Raw genomic sequence first — 27,644 nt, 5'->3', positions numbered from 1 at the left:
TATTTATTAATTTTTTTGAGAGAGAGGGAGAGAGAGATAGAAAGGGAGAGAATGGGTGAACCTGGGCTTCTAGTCACTGGAAATGAATTCCAGATGTATATGCCACTTGTGCATTTGGCTTTACATGGGTACTGGGGAATCAAACCTGGGTCCTTTGGCTTTGCTGGTAAGAAGCACTTTAACTGCTAAGCCATCTCTCTAGCCCATATTATCCCAATTTTAATATCAATCATGACCCATTAGAAATGCTGATTCCTCTATACTATTATTTGATTTTATGACTATATGTGGAGACTATAGATATATGAATCTCTATATCAATTGCCACTGTTTTTGATGCAATTATTTAATTAATTTATTTATTTTCAAGAAGAGAGAGAGGGAGAGAAGAGAAAGAGAGATAAAGGGCATGCCAGGGCCTCTAGCTGCTGCAAATGAGTTCCAGATGCATGTGCCACTTTGTGCACCTGGCTTTATGTGGGTACTGGGGAATCAGACTTGGGTCATTAGACTTTGCAGGCAATCACAGTAACTGCTGAAACATCTCTACCGCCCCAGTCACCACTGTTTTTGACGCTACTCTACAGTGAGAAGACATGAGACTCATACACACAAGGTCATCCCATATTAACTGAGAGATAGCAAGCCTAAAATGAAGGGACAAACTTTCATAACCTCGAGTACATGGAGATACATCTGATCAGCTGTCATTGGTGTATGCTGAAGTGTCAAAGTTATATATTAACTTTTTCTTGCCTTCTTATAAAAGTTGTATATTAACTTCTTTTTGCCTTCTTATAAAAGTTGTATATTAACTTCTTGGCATATAAGCAAAAAAGATTACAGAGGAAACAATGTTAAGAGAGCTTCCCCTGCAGCAAGATGTCTGTGAAGTGGACATCAGTCATCCTGTGGATACAGTTGATGTCCTTGTTTAGGTTGGGAACTTGTGGGAAAGTGCTGGTGTGGCCCATGGAATACAGCCATTGGATTAATATGAAGACAATCCTGGATGAACTTGTCTTGCGAGGTCATGAGGTGACGGTTCTGGTGTCTTCAGCTTCCATTCTCATCGATCCCAGCCAATCATCTGCTATTAAGTTTGAGAGTTTCTCTACATCTATGACTAAAGAGAGTTTGGAAAAATTTTTTTCAAATTGGATTAGCCAATGGACACATAATGTTCAAGACATATCACTTTGGACATTCCATTCAGATATACAAGAGGCATTCATGCAATCTTCTGATATGATCCAGGATTTCTGCAGAGATGCGGTTTTGAACAAGAGTCTCATGGCAAAGCTACGAGCATCTAAGTTTGATGTGGTTCTCGCAGATGCCATTAGTCCCTGTGGTGAGCTGCTGGCCGAGCTCCTTAACACATCCTTAGTGTACACGCTGCGCTTCACTCCTGGGTACACGTATGAAAAGTACAGCGCGGGCCTTCCATTCCCTCCGTCCTACGTCCCTGTTGTTCTGTCAGAATTGAGTCATCAGATGACATTCATGGAGCGGGTGAAGAACATGATTTATGTTCTGTATTTTGACTTTTGCTTCCAAACAGTGAATGAGAAGAAGTGGAATCAGTTTTACAGTGAAGTCCTGGGTAAGCTGTGTCATCAGCACTGTGAGACACAACCTCCTGTGTCTTTGGGTGTGTGTGAGTGACAGGAAGTCACTTGTGAAGTGTACAGTGAAAGTAGAAGGAGGTCAAGTAAACTCCAAGAATTGTGTAACACTGGGTGTGTGGTCAGAACACTCCAGGAAATAATCCTGAAACTGAGTGAGCCATAGAGGGTTCTCTGAACAATTCTCAATCCTCAATAATACTTTCTGTTCATCTTGAGTAAAATACTTCCTTTAATAAAATTTGTTAACTATTGTAGATAAGTACATTAAGATCTTATACCTAATAACTACCATATCTATATATACAGCATTGGGAAAATTATATTCTTTGGTTTATTAATTTGTTCTCTTAGAAATTAAAATATTTATCCATAATACCTTGAAAAGTTTCACAATTATAAAATAGCATCTCTTTAGCAGACACAGAAAACTGAATTTAATTGTCTTATACTTCCAGATTCATACATATTCATGCATAGTTTAGATTAATACTTATATATCATGAGTTTTAATGCATAAATCTTGCTGAGGAATGGACATACACTTCATTAGTTTCATTTTAAAATACAGTTTACATCAAATATGATATGACATTTGTACTTTAATAATTTATAATGTCCAGTTGTGACTTTCAAATATATTACCCAGGGTAGCAGTCAGCTTTCTGTTGCTGGGATGAACATCCAACCACACACAGCTTCTGGGAGGCAGGGAATTATTGAATCTGACAGATCCAAGGGAAGCTCCACAAAGGCAGGAGAAGTTGGCTCACTTTCAGAGACCCACGTAGAGGCAGCACCACTGCCAGCACCACAAGCAGGCACCCTTCAGGAACCGCAGGCAGAGCTCAAGCACTTTGCGAATCTCGGGCTGGAATTCAGTTCCACCCCAGTAACCAACACCTTAGCGCTGGACCCCAGGATCTGCTCACAGTGATACCTCCTGCAGCCAGAAAGTTGGGGATTTAAAGAACTAGTGATTGTGTCTGGATTTTCCAATTCCATCCCTCCAGCTGGGCTGGACCCCATGATACACCAACAGTGACACCACAGGAGGCTGGAGATACAAATCACAAGCTTTATTAAAACTCCTAAGTCAATTGGGGACACCCAATCAAACCATCACAATTGTCAATCTTTGATTAGGGGCCAGGGACAATAGTAGTTACAAGGAATTCAATCATATGCTCTAAAAAGTCATAATTCATTTGAAGAATCAAAGAGCAAGGGAATTACTATATTATAGAAATAATATTGACTACTCTGTGAAAATTATTTCTGTATGCACAGTAATATTCATTCTAGAGCTCAAGTAGTTTCTAAATTCATAGGGATTACTTTTGTCAATTTGAGACAATGTGATTCAATGGATGACATAATGGAAATGTGTATTTATATCCACAATCAAAGTGTAGCAATTTTTTTTTTTTTTTTTTGGTTTTCCAAGGTAGGGTTTCACTCTAGCCCAGGCTGACCTGGAATTCACTCTGTAGTCTCAGGGTGGCCTTGAACTCACAGCAATCCTCCTACCTCTGCCTTCCAAGTGCTGGGATTAAAGGCGTGTGCCACCACGCCTGGCTTAAAGTGTAGCAATTTTTAAATACAATTTTTTGTTCAGATCTTTAAAATATGGCCATATTGCAAATGGGTCATATATTTTTTATATTTAAAAAATATTTTACTTTACTTTATTTATTTATTTGACAGAGAAAGAGGGGGAGAGAGAGAGAGAGGATGCCAGGGCCTCCAGCCACTGCAGACAAACTCCAGATGCTGGTGTCCTCTTGTGCATCTGGCTAACATGGGATCTGGGGGATTGAATCTGGGTCCTTTGGCTTTGCAGGCAAATGCCTTAGGCACAAAGCCATCCCTCCAGCCTGTGGGTCATATTTTGGCAAGCTAAAATTGTATTTTCCCCCTTCCCCTGGAGGCATCCTCAGTGGAGTTATCTGTGTTCATTGTGGGTTCATGAATGCACCAGTCAGTCTCTATGGTGGAGGCAATGCCCACTCTGTGGCTATTACATCTTTTTTCCCATTTTCTGCAATATTGCCTGGGCATTGAAGAGCATGTTAGGTGTCCTTTAGTGTTGGGCTTTTTGGCAGCCTTCTCAAAGCTTCTGCTTGGATGAGATCAGAGTCTCTTCAGTGTCTACTGCCTTTTCCCTAGAAAAGACTCCTTGGCTGGCTGTGAGAACAGCGCTCATATTTAGTCCACTTTCCCTGCGCTCTGGAAGGTGTGATAGAGGTAACCGCTCTTGCGCCAGACAGTTGGCTCTCTTTTCTGACCATTGTCACTGGTCTCCATTCTGTAAGAAGCAGATTTTTCTAGCCAAGAATGATAGCTGTATGGACCAAAGGGGATAAACATAGCCACTTAGAAGACTCTGACAGGAATTACCTCTCATTTTAGCCAATTAACAGTGGAGGCCTCCCTCTGGGGCCTAAGACCTTCAGAGCCACAGGTTTCCGACTTCCTTCTCAGCATAAGGCATGACTGAATTCCCTACCACTGTGCTTTATATCTGCCACTGTTTTTGAAATGTGCCCTGTAGAGTCTCCCAATTTTAATGTTATCTGTTGCAATAACCCCCTTTTCATCTCTCATCTTGTTGATTAGGATCTCTTTGTTTTAGTTACTTTTCCTTGGGTTTCAGCAATATTTAATTTTTCAAAGAACCAGTGCTTAGTTTTATCAATTAAAAATTATTTTCTTGGGCTGGAGATATAGCTTAGTGGTTAAAGCATTTGCCTTCAAAGCCAAAGGAGCTCAGTTCAATTCCCCAGGACCCACATAAGCCAGATGCACAAGGTTGTACATGCATCTGAAGTTTGCAGTGGCTGGAGGCCCTGTCACACCCATTTTCTCTCTCTCTCTTTCTCTCCCTTTTTCTCTCTCTTAGATAAATAAGTAAAAACAAAATATTAAAAAACTGTTTTTCTATGTCTATTTCTATTTCACTGATCTCAGTGATCTTGAAGGTTTTTTTTTTTTTTTTTTTCTGACTGGTACTTTGGGGTTTGAATTGTTCTTGTGTTTCCAATGCCTTAAGATGGATAAGTTATTTATTTGGGAATTCTCTAGTTTAGTATGTAAGCATTCAGAGCTATAAACTTCCCTCTTAGAACCATCTTCATTGTGTCTCACGAGATTTGGTGTCAGTTGTTTTTGTTTTCATTCTCATTCAGATACAGAAATCTTTTGATTTCCTTCTTGATTTCTTCAATGAGGTATTCCTGGAACAATCTCCAAAAGTTTGAATGTTTCTTTTGTTATTTTTTTCTTGTTAGTCTCTAGCTTTATAGCATCATCATTGGGTATAATACAAGGAGTTATTTCAATTTTCTTAAATTTGTGGAGGCTTGCTTTGTGTTCTAAAAATTTGGTGTAGTTTAGAGGTTTCATGAGCTACTGAGAAGACTTTGTATTTAGTAGAGTGATGGAAGGTTCTGTGTATGTCTACTAAGTCCATTTTACCTCTGGTGTCATTTAGTTCCATTATTTCTCTGTATATTTTCTGTTTAGATGATCTGTCATTTGATAATAGTGTAAAAAAGATTTTGGGGTTTTATTTTTTAATTTTTATTTATTTGACAGAGAAAGAGGAAGAGAGAGAATGGGTGCGCCAGGGCCTCCAGCCACTGCAAACAAATTCCAAACACTTGTGCCCCCTTGTGCACCTGGCTAACATGGGTCTTGGGGAATCAAACCTGGGTCCTTTGGCTTGCAGGCAAATGTCTTAACCACTAAGCCATCACTTCAGCCCTGTTTTTTTTTTTTTTTGTTTGTTTTTCTTTTTGAGGTAGGGTCTCCCTCTAGCCCAAGCTCACCTGGAATTCACAATATAGTCTCAGGCTGGCCTTGAACTCACAGCCATCATCCTACCTCAGCCTCCCAAGTGCTAGGATTAAAGGCATGCACCATCATGTCCAGCTTTGTAAAACCTTTTAATATCATGTCTACAACAACTCATTTCTGGAAATCACATGCAGCATTTCAGACATAATCCTGTCACTGTCTTGCAATTTTCTTTCTTTCTTCATACAGGAAGACCCACGACATTATTTGAGACAATGAGTAAAGCAGACATATGGCTCATTCGGATGTACTGGGATTTGGAATTTCCTCGTCCACTCTTACCCAATGTTCACTTTGTTGGAGGACTCCACTGCAAACCTGCCAAACCTCTGCCGAAGGTAGCCCTATTCTTGTTTGCTTCAAAAAATCATCTAAAAAGTGGGATAAAGTGTTCTGCCAGATGTATAATCATATATCTTCATGCCTCAACAAGTCTCTGCATTTAATACTGTCAAGAAAAAAAAAATTAGGCTCTCTTGGATCCTTTTAGGATATGGTCAATTATATTAGGGCCTCTGTTATGCAATTCATAAAAAGAATCATTCATTCATTCTAAAACTATGAATTAGATGCCTACCAAATACAATGCTTTGGGACACCTCAGTCATCCTCCATCAGGTAACATGTTTCTCAAAATAAAGGTTCCTTCAGAGACTTACAAGAGAAAACATATCCTGTACATATTCCAGTTCCTACCATTGCTTTCTGAATACAGCCTTTAAATTACAATCAGAATAGAATTCTGTCAACTCATATAATGTTATTTCACTTGAAGTAGTAAAATAATCTAATACATTCCAAAATAACATCATACTTTTAGGAGATAAGCAGAAAGCAAGCATCGTTTTTGTCATTATTAGTGTCACTTTCAGTAACACATTAATAGTCACATTAATGTGCTTCTTGTGACATTAGATTACACACCACACTTTGATCACGTCCATTCTCCTCTGTTTTCTACTGTTCTGCCCCTCAATACTCCCTCTGGCCCCTTCCCCTTCAATCATTCTACTTCACTGATTTGTTTTGGTCTGGAGTTAGTTCCCTCATATAAAAGAAAACATGTAACACTTATATTTCTGTTTCAGGATCCTGTTGCTTATCATAATGCCCTCTAATCTCAGTCATTTCTTGCAAGTGATATAATTCTCTATGAGTTGATAAATATCCTACTGTGTACATAGACCATATTTTATATCCAACCGTCAGTCGATGGGCACCTAGACTGTTTTTGTACATTGCTGTTGTGAACAGTGTGTTGCAATAAATCCTACTCCACAGGTATCTCTCCTGCATGCAGATGTTATTTCTTTCAAATACATGCCCTGAGGTGCATCATCTAGGTAACATGGCAATTCACTTTTTAGCATTTTTTTTTTTATTTATTTATTTGAGAGCAACAGACAGAGAAGGAGGCAGAGAGAGAGAGAGAGAGAGAGAGAGAGAGAGAGACAGACAGACAATGGGCACGCCAGGGCTACCAGCCACTGCAAACGAACTCCAGACGCGTGCACCCCCTTGTGCATCTGGCTAACATGGGACCTGGGGAACCGAGCCTAGAACCGGGGTCCTTAGGCTTCACAGGCAAGCGCTTAACCGCTAAGCCATCTCTCCAGCCCACTTTTTAGCATTTTTGAGGACCTACTCTCATGTTTTCCACACTGCCTGTACTGTTCTCCACTTTTGTTAATAATGTGTAAGGGATCCTTTTCCTTCCTTGGGAATATTTATTGTTTGGTATTTTGACAACAGCCATCCTGACTAGAGCAGTAGAATCTCAATTTCTTTGTTTCATTGGCTAGCCTTTTGTTTTTATTTTATCTTATTTTTTTGGGCATGTTACATACAGTATTTATTTTATATATTGTTCAATTAACTATTGAAATGCTTGTGTTTTTCATTCTGCCTGCAGATTAGTAAGCCTGAATTTTTTAAAATTTATTTTTATTAGTTATGGACATACTTAGTATGTAAACAACACGTGTTGGTACCATCTTTCCCTCATCCCTGCCCCTTTCCAAAAGGACCCTTCTCATTGGGGATGCAGGTCAGCTTTTATTTTGTGAGACAAGGTCTGCTTGACCCTTGAGTGTTCTCAGACTGGCTGTTGTGGTTTTTGTATAAAACATCCCCCAGAGTCATGTGTTTAAACACTTGGTTCCCAGCTGGTGGTGCTGTTTTAGAAGGTTAGGGAACATTTAGGATGTGGAGACTTTCTAGAGGACTGAAGTCACTGGGGGTAGACTGTGAGGTTTTGTGGCCTGGCCATGTTTCTTGTTTGTCCAGGTGTTAATTTTTTTTTTTCTAGAAATATCTGCTGAGATCATTTGACTGTTTTTAAAATTTTTAGAGGCAGCAAGAGCAAGACAGAGAGAGAGAGAGAGAGAGAGAGAGAAAGAGGGGGAGAAAGAGAGAGAGAAAGAAAAGGGAGAAGTGGTGTGGCCAGGACATCAGCTACTGAAATTGAACTCCAGATGCTTGCTCCACCTATAGTGAGTATGTGCAACCTTTTGTTTGCCTCACCTTTGTGTGTCTGGCTTACATGGGATATGGAGAGAGACCATACATGGGTCTTTAGGCTTCACTGGCAAGTGCTTTAACTGCTAAGCCCTCTCTTCAGCCCAACTCTGGTATTTTTTTGTTTGTTTGTTTTCTGAGGTAGAGTCTTGCTCTAGCTCAGCCTGACCTGGAATTCACTATGTACTCTGAGGGTGGCCTCGAACTCACAGCTATCCTCCTACCTCTGATTTCTGAGTGCTGAGATTAAAAGCGTGCACCACCATGCTCAGCCCGACTCTGTTTTGTTTGTTTGTATTTTTGAGGTCTGTTCTCACTATCTCAGACTCATCTTGAACTCATAGCAATCCTCCTACATCTGCCTCCCTAGTGTTGGGATTAAAGGTGTACCACCAAACCCAACTTTCTTCTCACTGTTTTTTTTTTTTAATTTTTTATTTATTTATTTGAGAGCGACAGACACAGAGAGAAAGACAGATAGAGGGGGAGAGAAAGAATGGGCGCGCCAGGGCTTCCAGCCTCTGCAAACGAACTCCAGACGCGTGCGCCCCCTTGTGCATCTGGCTAACGTTGGACCTGGGGAACCGAGCCTCAAACCAGGGTCCTTAGGCTTCATAGGCAAGCGCTTAACCGCTAAGCCATCTCTCCAGCCCTCATCTCACTGTTTTTGATTAGATCACTTGTTCCTTTATGTTTGCATTTTACATCCTTTTGTTTTTCTGAAGGTCAGTTCTTATCAGATGCCTAGTGGTTCCTATTCTATAGGCTGTCTCACTATTTGGATTGTTTTTTTTCCCACTTTTGTCTTTCAGAAGCTTTTAATGTTATGTTGTCCTATTTATAAATTGTTGATAAATAAATAAATAAATCATAACCTTGAAGGAAGAGTAGGTTCCTACTCTTGTCAACTCTTTCCAAAAGAGTTTGCATTTCTATCATAGTCGTTTCTCAGGAATCCTCTTCATTGTTGTAATGTAAAGCAGTTGGGCCATCTTCCTTAAGATTGCTAATGTCCCTGAGACTAATACCAGGTCAGCCTAGGCTACAATAAGACCCTACCTTGAAAAACCAATAAACAACAACAACAACAAAAGAAAGACTGCTAATGTGTTTGACAATAGCAGCTATAGTAACCGAAAAGTAGTCTCTGTGGCTGTAATTTTATCTTGCTTAAGGTTTTTCTAACTTAAAATCTTAAATCTCCAGTTCAATATATTTAGCCAAGCATATAAGTCCATTACAAATTTAACCTTGTTTAAACTCTCTAGGTCTGGGCAGCAGAATGCAGCCAGCCCTTATGCCAGCAGCCCAATTCTAACAAAGTCCTCTGCAGCCTTTCCTTCCCCTTAGAAAGTTCATAAGCCAAGCCTTCAAGTTTAATTCTCTATATTAGCATTTTCAAATTCTCACAATAATAGTCCATAATACATGGTTTATTGTTCCAGAAGGCATCTTCAGTTGCAAGCACCAAGTCTGTGCCCATTCCTAAAAATCAAAAGTTCCATAAGGCCGGGGGTAGTGGTGCACACCTTTAATCCCAGCACTCCAGAGCCAGAGGTAGGAGGATTGCCATGAGTTTAAGGCTATCCTGAGACAACATAATGAATTCCAGGTCAGCCTGGGCTACAGTGAGACCCTACTTTGCAAAACCACAAAAAAGTTCTATAAGACCCACAACTACATGGTCAGATTCATCTCACCCCAGTCCTGGTACTAATTTCTATAGCAAACAGCTTTAGGTTGCTGAGATGAACCTCCAGACCAGGCATGGAGGAAGGGATATATATTTATTTGACTCTTACATATCCAGGGGAATTTCCATAATGGCAGAAGAAGTAGCCTGCTCTTACAGGATGAAGCACAGAGAGAAAAAAGCCATACCACCAACAAACACACTTCAGGAACCCTGGGTGCTTTGCATCTTTACACTGGCATTGCAAATCCACCACCATACCTTAGGGCTGGACCCCTCCTTTAGTGTTTGCTGAACTGGCGTTGCTTTGTGATGGAATAAATTCTTACTCACAGGAAATGGAGGACTTTGTGCAGAGTTCTGGAGAGGATGGCATTGTGGTATTTTCTCTGGGGTCTATGGTCAGTACCCTGACAGAAGAAAAGGCCAATTTGATCGCATCAGCCCTGGCACAGATTCCACAGAAGGTGAGATAAGGTGTCCACTAGGTACACAGGTCTGCAGTCATTCTTCTAGATTTTGTAAGGATTTAGTGCAGGAAATGTCTGGTTTAAAAGTGAAATGTTATGACATCTTTTCTTCATCTCATGAATCACCCTTAATAATATCCATGTAAATATGGCAGGCCATAAAATGTGAGTTTTGACTGAAACCAAGTTTTATTCATATTTTTATTAGAAATATTTTACTTTGTAGGCACACTAAAATATTGGCACTGAGGTGGTATTTGAGAAAAATATACAACAACCATCAATTTTTGCCTTACTGTAACTTCCAGTTGTTTGCAAACTTCAGAGGCAACTGTACTGATCACAGACATCATCAGAAAGCAACTCAGTGCTGGATGACAATGGGAAGAGGAGATGAAGTTAAGCAGGTGCTCAAAGCCCTGTAACGCTATGTACATTTTATTCATCTCCTGTAATCCCTGTATGCGCATTCATCTTTATTTTAGATTGGCCAATTCAGGAAAATGTTTCAGAAGGTTAAGACAATTAATTGAGACATTTAATACATGAACATATTATAACTTGTTCATATTCTCCTCTTTTTTCCTCAGCTTTCCTACCCCTATTTCATGGAGGAAAAAGTCCTGTTCTGATGTGTCATTCTTTTGTGTCCTCCTGTCCTCTAAATAATATTGTTGATGGCCTTCATATTGTGCAGTTCTGTGGAGGTAATAACCTCCTCTGTGAGATTATAAACCATAATCACATCAATGTCATCATTAGAGTGCTAATAATTAAGCAAAACTCAGCCCAGCACTGTGGCATGCTCATTTAATCCAGCACTCGGGAGGCAGAGATAGGAGGATCATCATGAGTCCAAGGCACCCCGAAACTGCATAGTGAATTCCAGGTCAGGCTGAACTACAGAGAGACCCTGCCTCTAAAGACCAAAATACCCCTTAATACCACACTTTTGGTCATTTTTTTCTCAACAGCTTTATTATTAAAAATTGCCAATAGTTCATTTCTTTACCACAATAATGGTAAATCTATGGAATTAGATAAAAACTTCCTATAGTAATTTTCTTGGAGGTAAACCTGAAAAATTTTCCCTAAAACCAAATAAATGTACTTCCTAGTTAAAATACATCTATTTTTTCATAAATAGTAAATTGGCTACATTTCTCCTACCAGAATTATATTGGCTGTGTACAAACTATATAAATACTTGAATTTGTCATTAATCATCACAGTTTTGTAAATTACTATGACAAAACTTCATGATTGAGTGATTATAAACGTATGTACAGAAAATGGAATTATTATATTTATTTCAATATTTCAATGACTTTCATATTACTTGTGATCTACTACCTGTAGTTTCTATCTTTCTTTTTCTTTTCAAGAAAGGGTCTCACTCTAATCCAAGTTGACCTATAATACACTATGTAGTCCCAGGGTGGCCTGGAACTCACAGCGACCCTCCTACCTCTGCCTCCCGAGTGCTAGGATTAAAGGTATGCACCACCACAGCTGGCCTACCTGTATTTTCTTATCTGCCATGTGAAAGATGTGTAATAAGCCAGGTTTGGTGGGGCACACCTTTAATCCCAGCATTTGGGAGGCAGAGGTAGGAGGGTCGCTGTGAGTTCCAGTCCACCCTGAGACTACATAGTGAATTCCAGGTCAGCCTGTGCTGGAATGAAACCCTACCTCAAAAAACCAAATCTAATAATAATTATTATTCTAATAACAAATAAAAGAAAAATGAAAAAAATGATGTGTAATGGATGAGCTCTTAATTTCTGTGAAATTAAAACACTGTAAAACTTTAAAATTTAAATTTTAGAATAAGATATGTTCTGTATGTAACAGGTTATATGGAGATTTGATGGCAAGAAGCCAGACACCTTGGGCTCCAATACTCGGCTCTACAAGTGGATCCCCCAGAACGACCTTCTTGGTAAAGCTCAGGAGAGTGAAGAGTGTGGGAGTAGGAAGGTGGATTACAGGATGTTTCACATCCCAGAAGCCCATAGACAGTCATGTTCTAATTCAAGGGTCTGGTTTTGCAGTCTTTCTTTGTGGGAAAGGGAAAGGGAAAGTGTGTGGGGACAGAAGAATCTCTCAGAAGTTCTTGGGCCAGCTGGCCTGGCAAACACAGAGGTGAGCAATGAGAAACCAAGGCTCAAACAGGGAGAGGGCAAGGCTGACTCTCAAGTGGTCCTCTGACCTCTACATAAGAGATTCAGCACACAGGTGCCCGTGCTCACTTGTGTCTGCTCTTTCTTCTCTCTCGTATGCACACACCAAAAAAACAAAAAAGATAATGTAGTGATAGCAAAGAGACATGTAATCAGAACATGTGTGCAAAAGGAAGCAAGTTTAGTGAACAATTGTTACATAAATACTCAAATAAAGCAAAAGTATTTATATTCATTTTCATAAACAAGAAACAGAGAAGAACAAACTAATGATATTAAATTCAGTGATTTCAGTGTTTCTTAAAAAATGTTCTCACTTACTAATTTGCTCATATTGACATTTTATGGGTGTATTCTTTTTTATTATATTTTATTAGATATGAACACATTTAGTATGTAAACAACATACGTTGGTACCATCCTTTCCCTCTTCACCTCCCCTTTTCTGAAGAGGCCTTCCTCCATGGGGATGCAGGTCAACCCCATCGGGTTTGTGGGTTGTGCACAATGGGGGGAGAGATGCAATGTCTCTGTGCAAAATCTCCCAAACTGTGGCTCTAACAATCTTTCTGCCCCCTCTTCTGCAAAATTCCCTAAGCCATGCTGGGAGCATTTTAAGTCTACTACAGTGATGGGCACTTAGGAGCCTCTGGTCTCTGCTTTGGTGGGTGTTGAGTGTCCTTAGTGTCTGTCTCCTTCACCCTTGTGCTGATATCAGATTCACCAAGAAAGCATCACTCTTGCTCATTTCCCCAATTCCTCTGTGGTTTCAGCTGGGGTTGTTTATCTCCTCAGCTCCAGTTCCCATCTGAAAAAGAAAAGCAGACTCTCCCAACAGAGAATGAAGTCAGCACTGGTTAAATGGGATAACCATTATTAATTTAGAGAGAATTAAAAGGGTGCAGACCCTCTTATAGCCCAAGGTTAGTGGGAGCTTGACAATACAAAGCAGAATCATAACCTGGGTAGGATTCTGACTTGTTTCCCAGTTCCAGATATGGTTTCCTTTCCAATGAGCTGATCTGTTAGCCAATCCAAGAGCAGTTGGTTACCTTCCGTGGCTGTGTGCCACTATTGCACTTGGGTGAGCATCATGTCAGGTTGTTTGCTTCTGAGTCACTGAGACTTTGAGTTGCTTGGGCAGATGTTGGCCACTTCCTTTGGTAGCTCATGTAGCACCTTCCAGCATGAGATGGGCTAATTGTCTGGGGACTGGCTCTCCTCCTGTTTCCAACCAGGTCTCACCATGGTCCTTGCTGACTGCATATGGTGTCTTCAGCCATAGGGTTTTACCATTAACCTCTGGTGGGTAATTAAGTGCTCTTACAGAAGCCTGTCTTGTTTGTTTTAGAAGATCTAGTAGGTCTCTGATCAATAGCTCATTGTGGATGTAAACTACATTTATGGGTGTATTCTGCATGTTTTACCCCAAATCTTCTTATTCACATTCTCTTCTGCAAATCTTCTGTTCATTTTTAAAGGTTTTGAGTCACATACCCACTTTTGCAGGCAGCTTCTTTTTAAAAAATATTTTTATTTTTATTTATTTATTTGAGAGAAAGAGAGGAAGAAGGGGGGGTGGGGAGAGAGAGAATAGATGCACAAATGAACTCCAGATACATGTGCCACCATGTGCATCTGGCTTACATGGGTACTGGGGCATTGAACCTAGGTCCTTTGGCTTTGCAGGCAAGTGCCTTAACTGCTAAGCCATCTCTCCAGCCCTACAGGCAGTTTCTTCATTTACCTCTCCATTGTGCTCAAGAGCTTCTTGCTCTGTAATTCTAAAGTGATTTCATGACTCTAATAATAATCTATTGAATACTGCCTCTTTTTAGAGTTTCATATTGTATCCATGTCTAATATTTGTAATTAATATTACTTATGGAATTCTCCCCATTGTAGGTCATCCCAAAACAAAAGCTTTTATAGCTCACGGTGGCACCAATGGTCTCTATGAGGCAATCTATCATGGCATCCCAGTGGTCGGCATTCCTCTGTTTGCGGATCAGCCTGATAACATTGCTCACATGATTTCCAAGGGAGCAGCAGTTAGAGTGGACTTCAACACAATATCCAGTGCTGATCTCCTCTCTGCCCTGAGGACAGTCCTGAATGACCCGTCGTGAGTATTACTACTTATTTACCAGTGCTATTTATAGAAGGCTTCTCATCTCCAGTGGGGGTGAGTTATTTCCTTTCATAAGTTGATTAATTTTGAAAGAATTTAAGCGATTCTCTGTCTCAAATATGTGCTCATTTACAACAATAAAGTCATTATTAAACTCATGGATCAAATGGGTAATCAGTAGAAAAGTTTCCACACATACAAATAATTTTGACATAATATATAAATGTAATTGCCATATATATGCGTGCATGTGTCCTTGCTATGTAATGTATATTATATTATTTTATATATTTTGTTTATTTGTTTTTTATTAAATTATTATATTTATTGAGGGAGAAGTACAGAGCCAAAGAAAGGCCCACATGTGGCTAGAGATCCCATGTGGAGGGCCTGGATGAGCTGTGTAAAGAAAAAAAAGAAAAGAAAATTCAAGGAGCTCATGCCGTGTGGGGTGTTGGAGGGCGTAAAGAGCCTGTGTGCAGAGTAAGGGCTAGGGGCCTGCCTGAGTCTGGCTGAGGAAGCCAACGTCCAGCCACAGGAAAAACTCACCCACAGCTGGAAGTTGCCAAGTGGTCAGCTTATTTTTAAATATTATAGAACCCACATAAGAAACGAACTACAAACTGGAAGATTAATGACAAAATTGTGTCAATTTTATCTATAGTTTCTGAAACTATAAAACATTTGTTCAAAATGTATTTTGTTGCTTCTACCATTTTGACAGATTCTAATTTAATTTATTTTTTAAAATGTATACATTTAGTTGTTGGCAGGCAGAGAGAGAGAAAGAGAGAAAGAGAGAGAGAGAGAGAGAGAGAGAGAGAGAGAGAGAGAGAGAGAGAAAGAGAGAAAGAGAGAGAGAGATAAAGAATGAATCTTGCCGGGCGTGGTGGCGCACGCCTTTAATCCCAGCACTTGGGAGGCAGAGGTAGGAGGATCTCCATGAGTTTGAAGCCACCCTGAGACTCCATAGTGAATTCCAGGTCAGCCTGAGCTAGAGTGAAACCCTACCTTGAAAAACCAAAAAAATATAAAAAATTTAAAAAAAAAAGAATGAATCTTGTCACTGCAAACGTACTGCAGATACATGTGTCACTTTATGCATGTGGCTTTACATGAGTTTGGGGCCATGAAACATATCATTAATAGCATTGGCCAATGGAGCTGTGATATGTATCACATAAATTATAAAACATTTCTATTTAAGTTAGAAAGTTCTGTTATATATGGTATGTTTTTTATATTTTTCACATTCATAGAATTCTATAATTGTAGTATATTTTATCACATAAGAGTAAATTTCACAGGGCATTGAGGTTATTATGCTCAACATCTAGGGCTTTGATGCCAATGTTGCCAATAAATCGTACCTCTGATGTGGGAAAACTTGAGTTAATACCTGCAAATTGTGATTCAAGAGATAATTACAGTAGCCCAAGGGAAAATGTCCTAGAGATGTGACGAAGATAATTGAAGGTATGAAAGTTCTAAAAGGGATAGCACTGGTGAGTGGAAGACACACCTGGGCAGGAAGTATAGAGCCAGGGGACATGGGAAGAGGCTGCTAGGTTTCGCCATGTGGAGTGGTCTAGTCCAAGAACGGACTTTTTTCTTTATTAACTAGAAACATTCTATGGCCACCTCATATGTAGGTGCCATCAATTCTCTCCTCCCTGTCCCCACTGCACTGAGGGCCATCGTTAGTGGTACTGCTGGTGTTCACCGTGGAGTTGTGGGTTAGGAGCTGTGAGAGCAGCAGTCAGTCATTGTGGGGGTGGCCATGCCTCTGGATATTGCCTCCCACCCTGTGGCTCTTACATTCTTTCCACCCCTTCTTCTGCAAACTTCCCTGAGCCATGGTGGCCGTGCTTTAAATCCACCTTAGTGTTGAGCTCTCAGCAGCTTCTGGATTTTGTTTTTGTTTTTTATTTTTTTGGTTTTTCGAGGTAGGGTCTCACTCTGGTCCAGGCTGACCTGGAATTAACTCATCTCAGGGTGGCCTTGAACTCACGGCGATCCTCCTACCTCTGCCTCCCGAGTGCTGGGATTAAAGGCGTGCGCCACCATGCCCGGCTAGCTTCTGGATTTTGGCTTTGGTGTGTTCTGAGTATCCCCAGTGTTTGTCTCCATCACCCTGGCCCAGGAAGCAGCGCTCTTGCTTATCTTGCCAATTCCTCTGTGGTTTCACCTGGGCCCTGGCTGCTGTGTGAGGGGCAATTCATCTCCTGCCAGGGAGTCAGCTATCCTTGCCTTGTTGACAGATTTTGGTCATCCTCAGTTTTTGCTGCTTTTTGAAAAAGAAAAATAACTCTCCAATGGAGAATGAGATCAGGATAGGTTAAAAGGAATAAGCATTGTTAATTTAGAGAAATTTTGATGGGTGTAGCCTCATATTTGGACAAAGATTAGTAGGCGTTTCTCATTGGAGTCCATAGTCTTGGTCTCCATAAGATTCTGACTTGGTTTCCAGTTGCAGCCACTGAGTGGATCTCACAGCCAACCAAAGAGCGATCGCTTACCCACCTGGGCCGGGTGCCACCATTGCGCAGGCACGTGCATCGTGTCAGCTGGCTGCTTTCATACAGCAGTGTCCCCTGCTTGCTCACGGTGTTGACAATTTCCCCCCAGCAGCTCATGTAGCGCTTTCGAGAACTACGTGGGCTAACCATCTGGGAACTGGCTTCCTTCCAGATTCAGCAAGATCTCTCAATATTTGTTTTTGATTGTGATGAGCAGTCAGGTGGAATTTTGAGTAAGGTAGATTCATAATTGGACTAAGTTGGCCACTAGGTGGCAGATAGCAAACAGATAAAAGACGAGTGGAAATAGCCTCGAGAGTAGATGTATCATCTACCATGATCCAATTCCTGGTTAACAGCTTGAAGTAATCATTCTGAAGTCTATTCCTGTTTCACTTATCAGATATAATTCATTCATTGCCTTTTCTTCTGATGAAATATGTTTATTTTTCTCTCAACATTTCTATTACATATTGAAAAATACTGCTCAACCAGAAAAATATAACTAGCAACCAATCATTGTCTGGGGATGAAAGCAAAATGATAGCACTTATAGTTGAACTCTGGAGCATGGTGGTGCATGCCTCTAATCCCAGCACTCAGGAGGTAGAAGCAGGAAGTTCAGTTGTCCAAAGGACATCTCAGCTACAAAGTAAGTTCAAGGCCAGCCTGGACTAAATAAGAACCTGTCTCAACTTGCCCTCCACTTCTTCCCCGCAAAATATACAGCACAGTGTGGCACATATATGTCAGTTACTTTTAGCAACTTGAAGGGCTGTTTCCAAATATTTTATGGCAGATCAACTTCTCTGTAATATCAGTGTGTATATGTTTCCCCATCAGCTACAAGGAGAACGCCATGAGGTTATCCAGAATCCACCACGACCAGCCGGTGAAGCCCCTGGACCGCGCCGTCTTCTGGATCGAGTTTGTCATGCGCCACAAGGGGGCCAAGCACCTCCGCCCAGCCCTGCATGACCTCTCCTGGTTCCAGTACCACTCGCTGGATGTGCTCGGCTTCCTGCTGGCCTGTGTGCTGTCTGTGGTATTTGTCATCACTAAGTGTTGTCTGCTCTGTTGTGGGAAGTTTGTGAAAACTGGAAAGAAGGAGAAAAGGGCGTAGTGTGTGGAATCTGGAAGCGGAAGTCCTGATAAGCCTCTCTGCCAGGTGTTCTCCAGCAGGAAGAGGTGGAGTTTCCAGATTTTGTTCCTTCTGGAGCAAGACAAGTTTTCTGGTTCCTCTTTCAACAGAAACTTACTGTGTCAAGGGTTGATCTGCTTTGAATCTTTGTGTGTGAGAAATTTGCAAAAGGGACAATGAATAAACATGGGAATCAGGATGTAGAAAAAGGTAATCTTCCATGAGTGAATTTTCAAGCTTGAAATGGCCTTGCCTTTATCTGTAAACTTTGGTATTGGCTTTGAATTTTGCGTACCATGTCTATTAGCAGTTGCAGAGTTCTGTTCACACCTCAAAGCCAGTTAATAAACACATGGTATTAATTTGTTAAAACAAATACGGGGGCTGGGGAAATGACTGAGCAGTTAAGGCTCTTGTCTGTGAAACTTAAGGACCCTGGTTTGACTCCCCAGGTCCCATGTAAGCCAGGTGCTCAAGGGGGAGCATATATCTGGAGTTCATTTGCAGTTGTTGGAGGCCCTGATGTGCCCATTCTCTCTCTCTCAAATAAATAAATAAAATAAACCAATTAAAAATACTGCATTTTCATCTAAATATTTGTGCTTAAATATTGTCTAAAGATATCAGAATTTTAAGGGAAAAACAACAGTTGAAAAAATTTTCAAATTGAGGCCATTTATAAAGAATCATGTATTATACTTCATTGAAAAATAATGCTTTCTAAATAATGCACTCCAAAGCAAATAAGTCCTACTCATTACTTCTATTCAAATGGAATTATACCTGCAGACTACAAAATCAACCAGCTGGACAAGAAGTACACACTTGTCCAATAGAGGTACACAGCTTCTTCAGGTAACCAACTGTTCTCCGATTGGACATGAGGTCCTGTCAATGAGAGAGAACTCACACCTGGTACCGGAAACCAAGTCAGAATCCCATGGCCAGAGAACTCAGACATCAGAGAGAAGCCCCCACTGCTCTATGGAAAAGAGAGGGCTTGAACAGCAAAAAAGTATTTCAAATAAGTTTACATACCAACTACAATCCAAGCTGCTCTCACTCTTGGTTGGAGAAACAGTTCTATTATACAGATGATAGAAACAATGGGAAAGAACAAAGGTACATCAATAAGACAAGAGATACCTAACTGCCCACCATGAGACATGCCTCCTCTACCACATCTGCCAGGACCCAGGAGAAATTGCAGTGGAAGTGATGTCATGAATACCGACAACCTGTTCCAGGGTCATGGTGACAGACACAGTGGTCAGTCAAAACCCATCAAAGCAGAGATCTTAAGGCTTCAGAGACTCAACACGGAATCACTGCCAACAGGCCTGCCGTGGCCCAGGGAGCACTGTAGACTAGGGCCTCGAAAGACTGTAAGAGCCACAGAGAGCGCAGGAAAACCCTGAGGCATGGTTCCCCGTTTCTGCTATCCCAGGGACTAAGTGAGGCCTTCTGACCCCCAGTGAATACCATAACCCCACTGAGTAGCACCCCCAGGGTATCAGCACCCCCAATGTATCAGGAGTAAGGGCAAGGCAATAAGAGTAGAGCCTGTTTTAATATATGTGAACTAAAATTTTAAAATAATAATGAAAGAATGAAATTTTAAGTTCTAGTCAAGATATGTTTATAAAATTATAAAATAAAAAGAATACAAGATAGGCATAATGAACTATTAGCAGATGACATGACTGTTAGGGTTTGAATATACAATGTTGCCATATGGTGACACTATTTTGTGATGTCGGTAATTTTATGAACATGCAGTCTACCTGGCATATGTAGGGCTCCCGGGCCAGGGGTGGGGGGCTCCCGACAGCTCTGGTTCCGTCCTGGGGTCTCTGTTTCTGCCATAAAGGAAGCGGTCATGTCACAGTTTCCTGTTGCAATCAGTACCTTGCCCCCCCCGCCACCACACTGTGGGCTTAAGTAAATCCTTCTTGCCCTAAGTTGCTTCTGTTGGGTATTTGGTCCCAGTGAAGAGAAAAATAATGGACACAGAAGTTTGTTCTAAGAAATGAAGCAGTTGATGTGAGAAGCCAGGCCTTGTGAGTCACAGTCTTTGGAACTGGATGGTGGGAGGGATGCGGAGGAGCTGAGAGCTGCCATGTGGAGAAACTCTAGGAGCAAGGAGTCCCTGGCTTGTAAGCTGAGCCTACTGGGCCAGTGAGTCTAGGCAGTCAAATCTGTGCTTGCGAACTTTTCAAGATAAACAATGACTTCTGGCTATTGGACTACAAGCCACTCATGTCCCACTCTGACAAAACACTGGGCTACACTCCACTCCTGTCATGAAATTTTGAGGCTGAACAAACAAACAAACAAAAAAACAACAAGGTTGTTTCCAAATACCACAGCAATGTAACTTTCACCCCATGGCACAGTTACTATTCAGTGCCTATTGTAAGGTTTATGGTGAGAATGAAACCCCAAAAGTAGAGCAGGAATATAGGGAAAATGTGTAGTTTGGTGAGGAAAGCAGTGCAAACCTGGTTAAAGTTGTGAACAGACAGGGTGTCCAGAGAAAGAAGATGTGACTGTTAAAGAGATCAGCACTGTCCAGGGAAGACCTGGCCCCTGCATTGTCTCCTCACCTGGAAGTAGAGTTTGGAAGTAGAATCGACTGGTTTTGCCTGTTAACAGAATGGGACAGGGCTCATGGAGCTTACGTCAAGGTTTCAGAAAGCTCTTAGGTTAAGCGGCACGAGACACACTCAGGTAACCTCCATAGAGTTTCTGGGTTACTGTATGCAAAGCTGTGAAGGTTAAACCCACGCTGACAAGGGAAGATAACTTGGGGAACATGTCTTTGTCACAGTTGTCAGACAGATGACAAGGTGAAATTCACAGGACATATATACTCAAGACCTCATTGTTCCTACCACCTATGCCTGAACATAAACTCTGAAAGCATGTGGGATGATATTCCATAAGAATATGTGTGTATTGACTCAATGTCACACTTATCAGACATATAAAAAGACCAACCATTTGTTACTAGGCCATTATGATTTAATCTCTTAAGAGATCCTTTTTGTCTATCTCCCTAGTAGAAATAAAACAGACTTGAGATTTTGTTTAAAGACTAAAATCCAGTATCTATACAGAGTGTAAATTTCTTAAATTTTATAGGGTGATATGATAGGGCCCCAGAGCTAACACGAGGCTCTGGACAGCTCTGTTCAGTCTACACTGATTCCTGAACGATGTTTCCATTCCCATCAGGAGAAAGAGCGTCAGCGGCGGGAGAGCAGAGCAGGAGCCGCACAGGAGGACGAGGCCGAGTCGGCGCGGTGCTGACAGCATTGCCAGCTGCGCTTAGTCCTTCTGTGGGTTTTGAATTAGAATCAATAGCCGTGAGGCCGACACACTGGATTTAATGTATATATCGATTAAAACAGCGTACTTTTCTCACTCACCACTAAATTCTCAAATACCTTTAATGTGTTATAGAAGGACGCTTGTTTTGTAAAATGCATCATGTGTCTGAAAAGGAATATAGCCAGTGACCTCATATGAAATGTAGAGAAAAATAAGCCAGGGCAGTGACTCATAAAAGAAAAATTTAATATTAATATACCCTACATGTCTTACATTAATTGCTAATTTAAAACATAGTATGCACATACTACAGCATGACAAATAATTTCATGAAAATATGTTTATTCATCTTAAGTCAGCTTTTCTATGATTCTAGTTGCAAGGGCGGGGCTAGGCTAGGAATCCATATTGCAAGTCCACAGTTTGTCTTATCATGAGAAAGTGTGTGTAGTAAGTTTTTTATTCCCCAAGTATAAGGCATAAATACACATGCATCATATGAACAGAATAAAAATTAGGATGAATAGACAAATTTATAACTTGGGATATATTTGGGTGGAGAGTATGAGTGAATCATTTTTCACTTTTTATGCTCTTTCACACATTTTTAAATTTTCTCAAATTGTGCTAATTCTGCTCTCATACGGATACCCCACAAATGAGACAGCAAATCCACAAACAGAGCTCTTATTTTTATTTTTCACCTCTATAGGGCACTGTTATCTGCAGCCTGGACAAAGAAACTCTGAACAGTGAGGGAGCACTGAGCACTGGTCACCGTGTGGTGACACGCTTGCCCGCATCCCACAGGCCGCCTGGTGAACTTGCTAGCACCCTGGTCCTTAGCAGTGGTCCAACAGTTTCCCACTGACCAGGACGTTACAAGGTTAATGCAACAGGTTTGAAGAACGTAGTCTTTATGACCATCATCTGAGAAGATTTCTGTATCTTTTATGTTGACTTTAAAATTGTGTTAGAGTCAGATGGGTGGTCTTGGCCCTCATAAAACTGAGGTAAGAGGATCACTGTGAGTTTGAGGCCAGCCTGGGGCTACTGAGTGAGTTCCTGACCCTGACTCAAAAAAAAGTCTAAAAATAGGTCAGAATAGGAACTCTAGCTCAGTGATGAGTATAGAAAATATTACATTTTAGCCAAGTGCATTGGAACACTTTTAAAGTATGTACCTTTAGCTGGGCATGGTGGCACACGCCCTTAATCCCAGCACTCGGGAGGCAGAGGTAGGAGGATCAACGTGAGTTCAAGGCCACCCTGAGACGGCATAGTGAATCCCAGGTCAGCCTGGGCAGGAGTGAGACCCTACCTGGAAAATCCAAAAAATAAAATAAAATAAAATAAAATAAAATAAAATAAAATAAAATAAAATAAAGTGTGTACCTTTAATCTCAGCACTTGAGGGGCTGAGGTAGAGGATTGTTGTGAGTTTGAGGCCAGCCTGAGTCTAAGTTCAGGGCAGCCTGGGGTAGAGTGAGACCCTACCTTGAAAAACCAAAAAGAGAAAAGGAAAGAAGAAAATGTTACATGCATGTGCTAAAGGACTGTTGGGTTTTTTACAGTGAGGAGAGAATAAATAATGAAAATAACGCACATGACCTCCAAGATGTGCGCACGTTCCGCAGGAAGCAAGGATGCTGATCGCAGCGTCGCCCCAGGCTCGCGTTTCCCCGGCTGGCGGCAATTCGGGAAAGCCTTGGCATTTGGGGGGGGGGGGCTTGCTGGAGGAGGGGTCCCTGCGGGCAAGCCTTGGGGCTTTGTAGCCCACTTGCCCAAGCTGCTGCCACCCCCATTCTTCCTCCTGGCTGCTGAGGACCTTCCACACTCGGGGTGCCTGCCCCCCAAGCTTTCCGATCTGGTGAAACTCCCCCTGAACCTGCGAACTAAACCCGGCCACCCACCAACTGCTTCTGACGGGGGCTTGTCCCGCAGTCAGAGTCCTCGAGAGCTGCCCGACTCTAACTCGGGGAGTGGTTGTCAGGCTGGCATGGTTGATGCATGGAACAGCAGGCTGGTACCAGCCTGACGCCCCCGGTTCGGCCCGTTCTCCCTGCGCGACCACCATAGCCGCTTCTGCCTTATCAGACCATGACCCGAGCATCACCACCCCGGCCTCACTGTCTGGACTCCAGCCAGGGCGACGGCGAGCAAAATGTACCTTTCTTGCTTACAACTTACCTTTTGACATGGGTAAGTCACACTAAACCAACGAGCAGTGTTGGGGCTAAACTTCAAATCAATGAGATTTCATGATTCTGCGAATATATTGTGAAACAGGGAATTATGGGTTTTGCACTAATGAACTGTGTGAACTGATGTTTCTTTTATATCATCAAGTTCTTTGAAAGACCCCTTTTATACTGACAGTGAAAAAATTCTGACTCCACTGTATCATTATTTTATCTATATTTATATGTAAAGGAGACTGCAGACCTAGTGATGAATATGAACTATAAACAAACCTTGGAGGTCTTAAGGTCACCTAGGTTCTAGTTGGCTCCTAGACATGTGCAGGATCAAAAGTTAAAATCTTATTGATTTATAAGCAAGCATTGAAGTTAGATTTTAACTTCTTGTTTGATTTATTTTTTTTTAAATTATTTATTTACTTGAGAGAGAAGGATAGAGAAAGAAGCAGATAAAAAATGGGCACAGTGGGCCTCTAGCCACTGCAAATGAACTCTAGATGCATGGGCATCTGTGCATCTGGCTTACATGGGTCCTGAGGAGTTGAACCTGGGTCTTTTGGCTTTGCAGGAAAATGCCTTAAAGGCTAAGCCATCTCTCCAGCCCCTTCTTGTTTGATTTATACTTGAAAAAAATTCAGAATGGGGGCTGGGAAAATGCTCAGTGGTTAAAACACCAGCTTGAAAAGCCAAACAGCCTAGGTTCCATTCCCCAGTACCCACATCAAGTCAGATGCACAGAGTAGAGCACGCATCTGGAGTTTATTTGCAGTGGCTAGAGGCCTGGTGTGCCCATCCTCTCACTCTTCTCTCTTTCCCACCTCTCTTCTTTTCTCTTTCTCTCTGCTCTCAGGTAAATAAATAAATCATATTAAAAAAAATTCAGAATGGAATAGCAAATGAAAAAGAACTTAGGATACTGCAAGTGATAGATATGAACTGGACATCAGTTCTGCTAATATATTTAATACATAATTTTGGATCCGGGAGTGGTGGACATGTGGTGGTGTGGCCCATAGAACCCAGCCACAGAGTCTATCTGAGGACCAACCAGTATGAACTTTCAGCAAGGACACGAGGAAACTGACTGTTAGGATGTACTCAGCTTCGATACTTGTGGATTCCAGAAAATAAACCCACGACTATGCATGGGGTGTCCTCTATATTTTTGAGTAAAGGTGGTTTTGCAGATCATTTCGTTACACATATTCAGGAAGGCTGGGGAGCCGGCTCACTGAATAGAGCACTGGCTGCGTAACTGAATATCTGACTTCAGACCCCTGACCCCGCACATGAACTCCAGAAGCTGTGACAGGCTTCCGTAAGCCCAGCGCACCCTCAGTGAGAAAAGGAGATGTAGACAGGCGAATTTCCCCAAAAGCCTAAGATGGAGCAGTGAGCAAGCAGACACCCTGTGCCAACCAAGGCGTGAGGTTGACCTTGTTGATTATAATATTAAAGTGCTTCAAGAAAACTACCTGGTGTGTTAATATTTGCTTGATATTCTTGTCATTTCCCCTGACTGTGGTACTTTTTCCATTTCAGAGAGATCCCACTATGTCATGTAAGACCATGGGGAAATCAGATATATGGCTCAATTAGACCCATTAGGATTTGGAATTTCCTCATCTGATTGTAACAAATTTTAATTTTGTTGGAGGAATTCACTGCAATTCACCCAAACCTCTACCTTAGGTAAGCGTATCCTAGTTTGTTTGTTTTTTTTTTTTTTTTTGTCTTACACTGTATACAGGCCTGATTGTGGGGATCATCCTTCAGAACTTCTGATTCTGTTAGAGTGCCTTCGATCCTATAAGCCAAAATTAGCCCTGTTTTCCCCATAGTTGTTCTTGGTCAGGTGATTTCTGCCAGCAATGGAAACCTGACTGCAACAGTAATGTTGGTACTGAGGAGTGGTGTCATTGGCTACTAGACTCCTGACTGAGTGGCCTTGGCCTTTTGGAGCTGATTTTCATGAGGAATGTGGGAGGATTTGTAACCTTGGCCTAAGAGACGCCTTGCAGTGTTGTAAGTACAACTTGATTGGTTATTCTGGTCCGAGTTGAATGACCTGAAAGCAATAAGAACTATGGACTGAGAGGTTTGGCTTATGGGCTAGGAGCAGTTTGTGTAAGATGCTTGCTGTTATGCCCATGTCCTGAGAATTTGTGAAGGGTTGCTTTTCCCATTCCTAAATCATCAAATGTTCCTCCTAATTTTTCTTCCAGTAGAAGCTGAGTTTCTGTTGTTTTATTGAGGTCTTTGGTCCATTTGGACTTGATTGCTGTGCATGGTGAGATGTGTGGATCAAATTTCATTTTCTTGCATATGGTTATACAGTTTGTCCAGCACCATTTGTTGAAGATGCTGTCTTTTTTCCAGGCAAATTGTTAGGGCCTTTTGTCAAATATCAAGTAGCTGTAGTTACTTGACCCACAGTCTGGGTCCTTAATTCTATTCTATTGGTCTATACTCCTGTTTTTATGCCAGTACTGTGCTGTTTTTATTACTATGGCTTTGTAATATAGCTTTAGATCAGGTATGGTGATGCCTCCAGAGGTGTTTCTTTTGCTCAGGAAATGCTTGGATATAGAGGCCTTTTGCTTTTCCATATGAATTTTGAGATCAATTTTTGTATCTCTGTAAAGAACAATGTTGGGATTTTGATGGTTGACACAAGCTCGCGAGGTTGTACATGTGCACAAGGTGGTGCATACATTTGGAGTTCGATTGCGGTGGCTGGAGGCCCTCTTACTCTCTCCAATAAAACAAAGAAACAAACAAATAAAATCAGCCAGTCTGTTGGGCTTGTCTCAAAAAAAAAAAAAATACACTGTGGTTCCATCTCACCACAATCATAACTGGCTGTCCTCAAGAACACAGCACATTGTAAATGCTGTACAGTATGCAGGGAAGAATGAATTTACACTGTTTCTTTGAACATAAATTAGTCTAGCCACTGTAGAAATCACCATGGAAATTTCTCAAAAAGTAATAATAAAAATACCATACCACTCCTGAAATATTCATGAAGAAGTCAAGGTCAGCACATATTAGAGCCACCCATATGCCTATGTTAACCACAGCACTGGTCACGGTAGGGGTAAGGAAAATGTGGTATTCATACAGAAAAAAAAAAAAAAGAAAATTGTGTTTCCAACACAGCTGGAAAATGCATGTAACTAGACATCGTCATGTTTGGTTTCACCTCTCAGACTCAGAAACAAACACGGCATATACTGAACCTAGGGGAAAGTAGCAAGAGCGCAGAGGGAAAGAAGAAAATCAGGAGCCTGGGCAGGAAGGGACGATGGCGAGGCTAACTGCCAAGCCATCTTGCCCACATGCCCCCTTACTTTTCTGTCCCAGTGCTGCTGGCTGCACTGTTTTCACCCCAACATTCACTTTGCTCATACCACCCCCAAGGGACGTGGACAAGTCCCCGAAGGCCCACGTCAAGGTCAAGGCCTGTGGGTTAGCTCTGTTTGAACCCTCCTGTTCCCTCAGTCACGCCTTTTCTTCCTCTACTTGTCTGAAATGTGTGGGCCCCTCAGATAACAACAGCCAAGTGTCCCCGAGGGCTCCCGTGAGTCAAGCTGTGGAGGACTCGCTGGAGAGATGGCTCAGCAGTTAAGGAGCTTAGTTTCAGTCTGATGGATTGGGTTCGATTCCCCTATACCCATATAAAGCCAGATGCACAAAGTGGTGCCTGCGTCTGGAGTTAGTTTCAGTGGCTGGAGGCCCTGGCGTGCCCACTCTCTCTGCTCCTCTTCCTCTCTCTCTCCTTGCAAATCAATGTGTTAAAATTTAAAACAACAACAATAAAGTATTACAAACAAGCCGTGCGTGGCGGCACACGCCTACAATCCCAGCACTCGGGTGGCAGAGATGAAAGGGTCACAGTGAGTTCAAGGTCAAGGCCTGTGGGTTAGCTCTCTTTTCACCTTCCTGTTCCCTCAGTCACGCCTTTTCT

The 27,644-nt window shown here is 41.6% G+C and overlaps 1 protein-coding gene across 1 annotated transcript; it reads left to right on the top strand.

Moving 5' to 3' along the window:
* The first annotated feature begins 877 nt into the window (after positions 1–877).
* Positions 878–18,628, top strand: LOC101616154 (UDP-glucuronosyltransferase 2B1-like). Its single transcript, XM_045130186.1, has 6 exons — positions 878–1,606; positions 5,676–5,824; positions 10,032–10,163; positions 12,021–12,108; positions 14,255–14,474; positions 17,843–18,628. Exons 1-6 carry the CDS (start codon positions 883–885, stop codon positions 18,120–18,122), a joined length of 1,593 nt encoding a protein of 530 aa, XP_044986121.1. The 5' UTR covers positions 878–882; the 3' UTR covers positions 18,123–18,628.
* The last annotated feature ends 9,016 nt before the right edge of the window (positions 18,629–27,644 follow it).

This window comes from Jaculus jaculus, chromosome 11 (assembly GCF_020740685.1).
Source record: "Jaculus jaculus isolate mJacJac1 chromosome 11, mJacJac1.mat.Y.cur, whole genome shotgun sequence".
Lineage (NCBI taxonomy): Eukaryota > Metazoa > Chordata > Mammalia > Rodentia > Dipodidae > Jaculus > Jaculus jaculus.
Note: the sequence above shows the minus strand (reverse complement) of the source record. Positions and strands in the feature narration are given on the sequence as shown.

Excerpts from the sequence above, each read along its gene's own strand:
- LOC101616154 (XM_045130186.1), top strand. The coding sequence starts at position 883 with ATGTCTGTGAAGTGGACATCAGTCATCCTGTGGATACAGTTGATGTCC. Across the intron at positions 1,607-5,675 it reads GTTTTACAGTGAAGTCCTGG|GAAGACCCACGACATTATTT; the intron begins GTAAGCTGTGTC and ends TTCTTCATACAG. Across the intron at positions 10,164-12,020 it reads TGGCACAGATTCCACAGAAG|GTTATATGGAGATTTGATGG; the intron begins GTGAGATAAGGT and ends TGTATGTAACAG.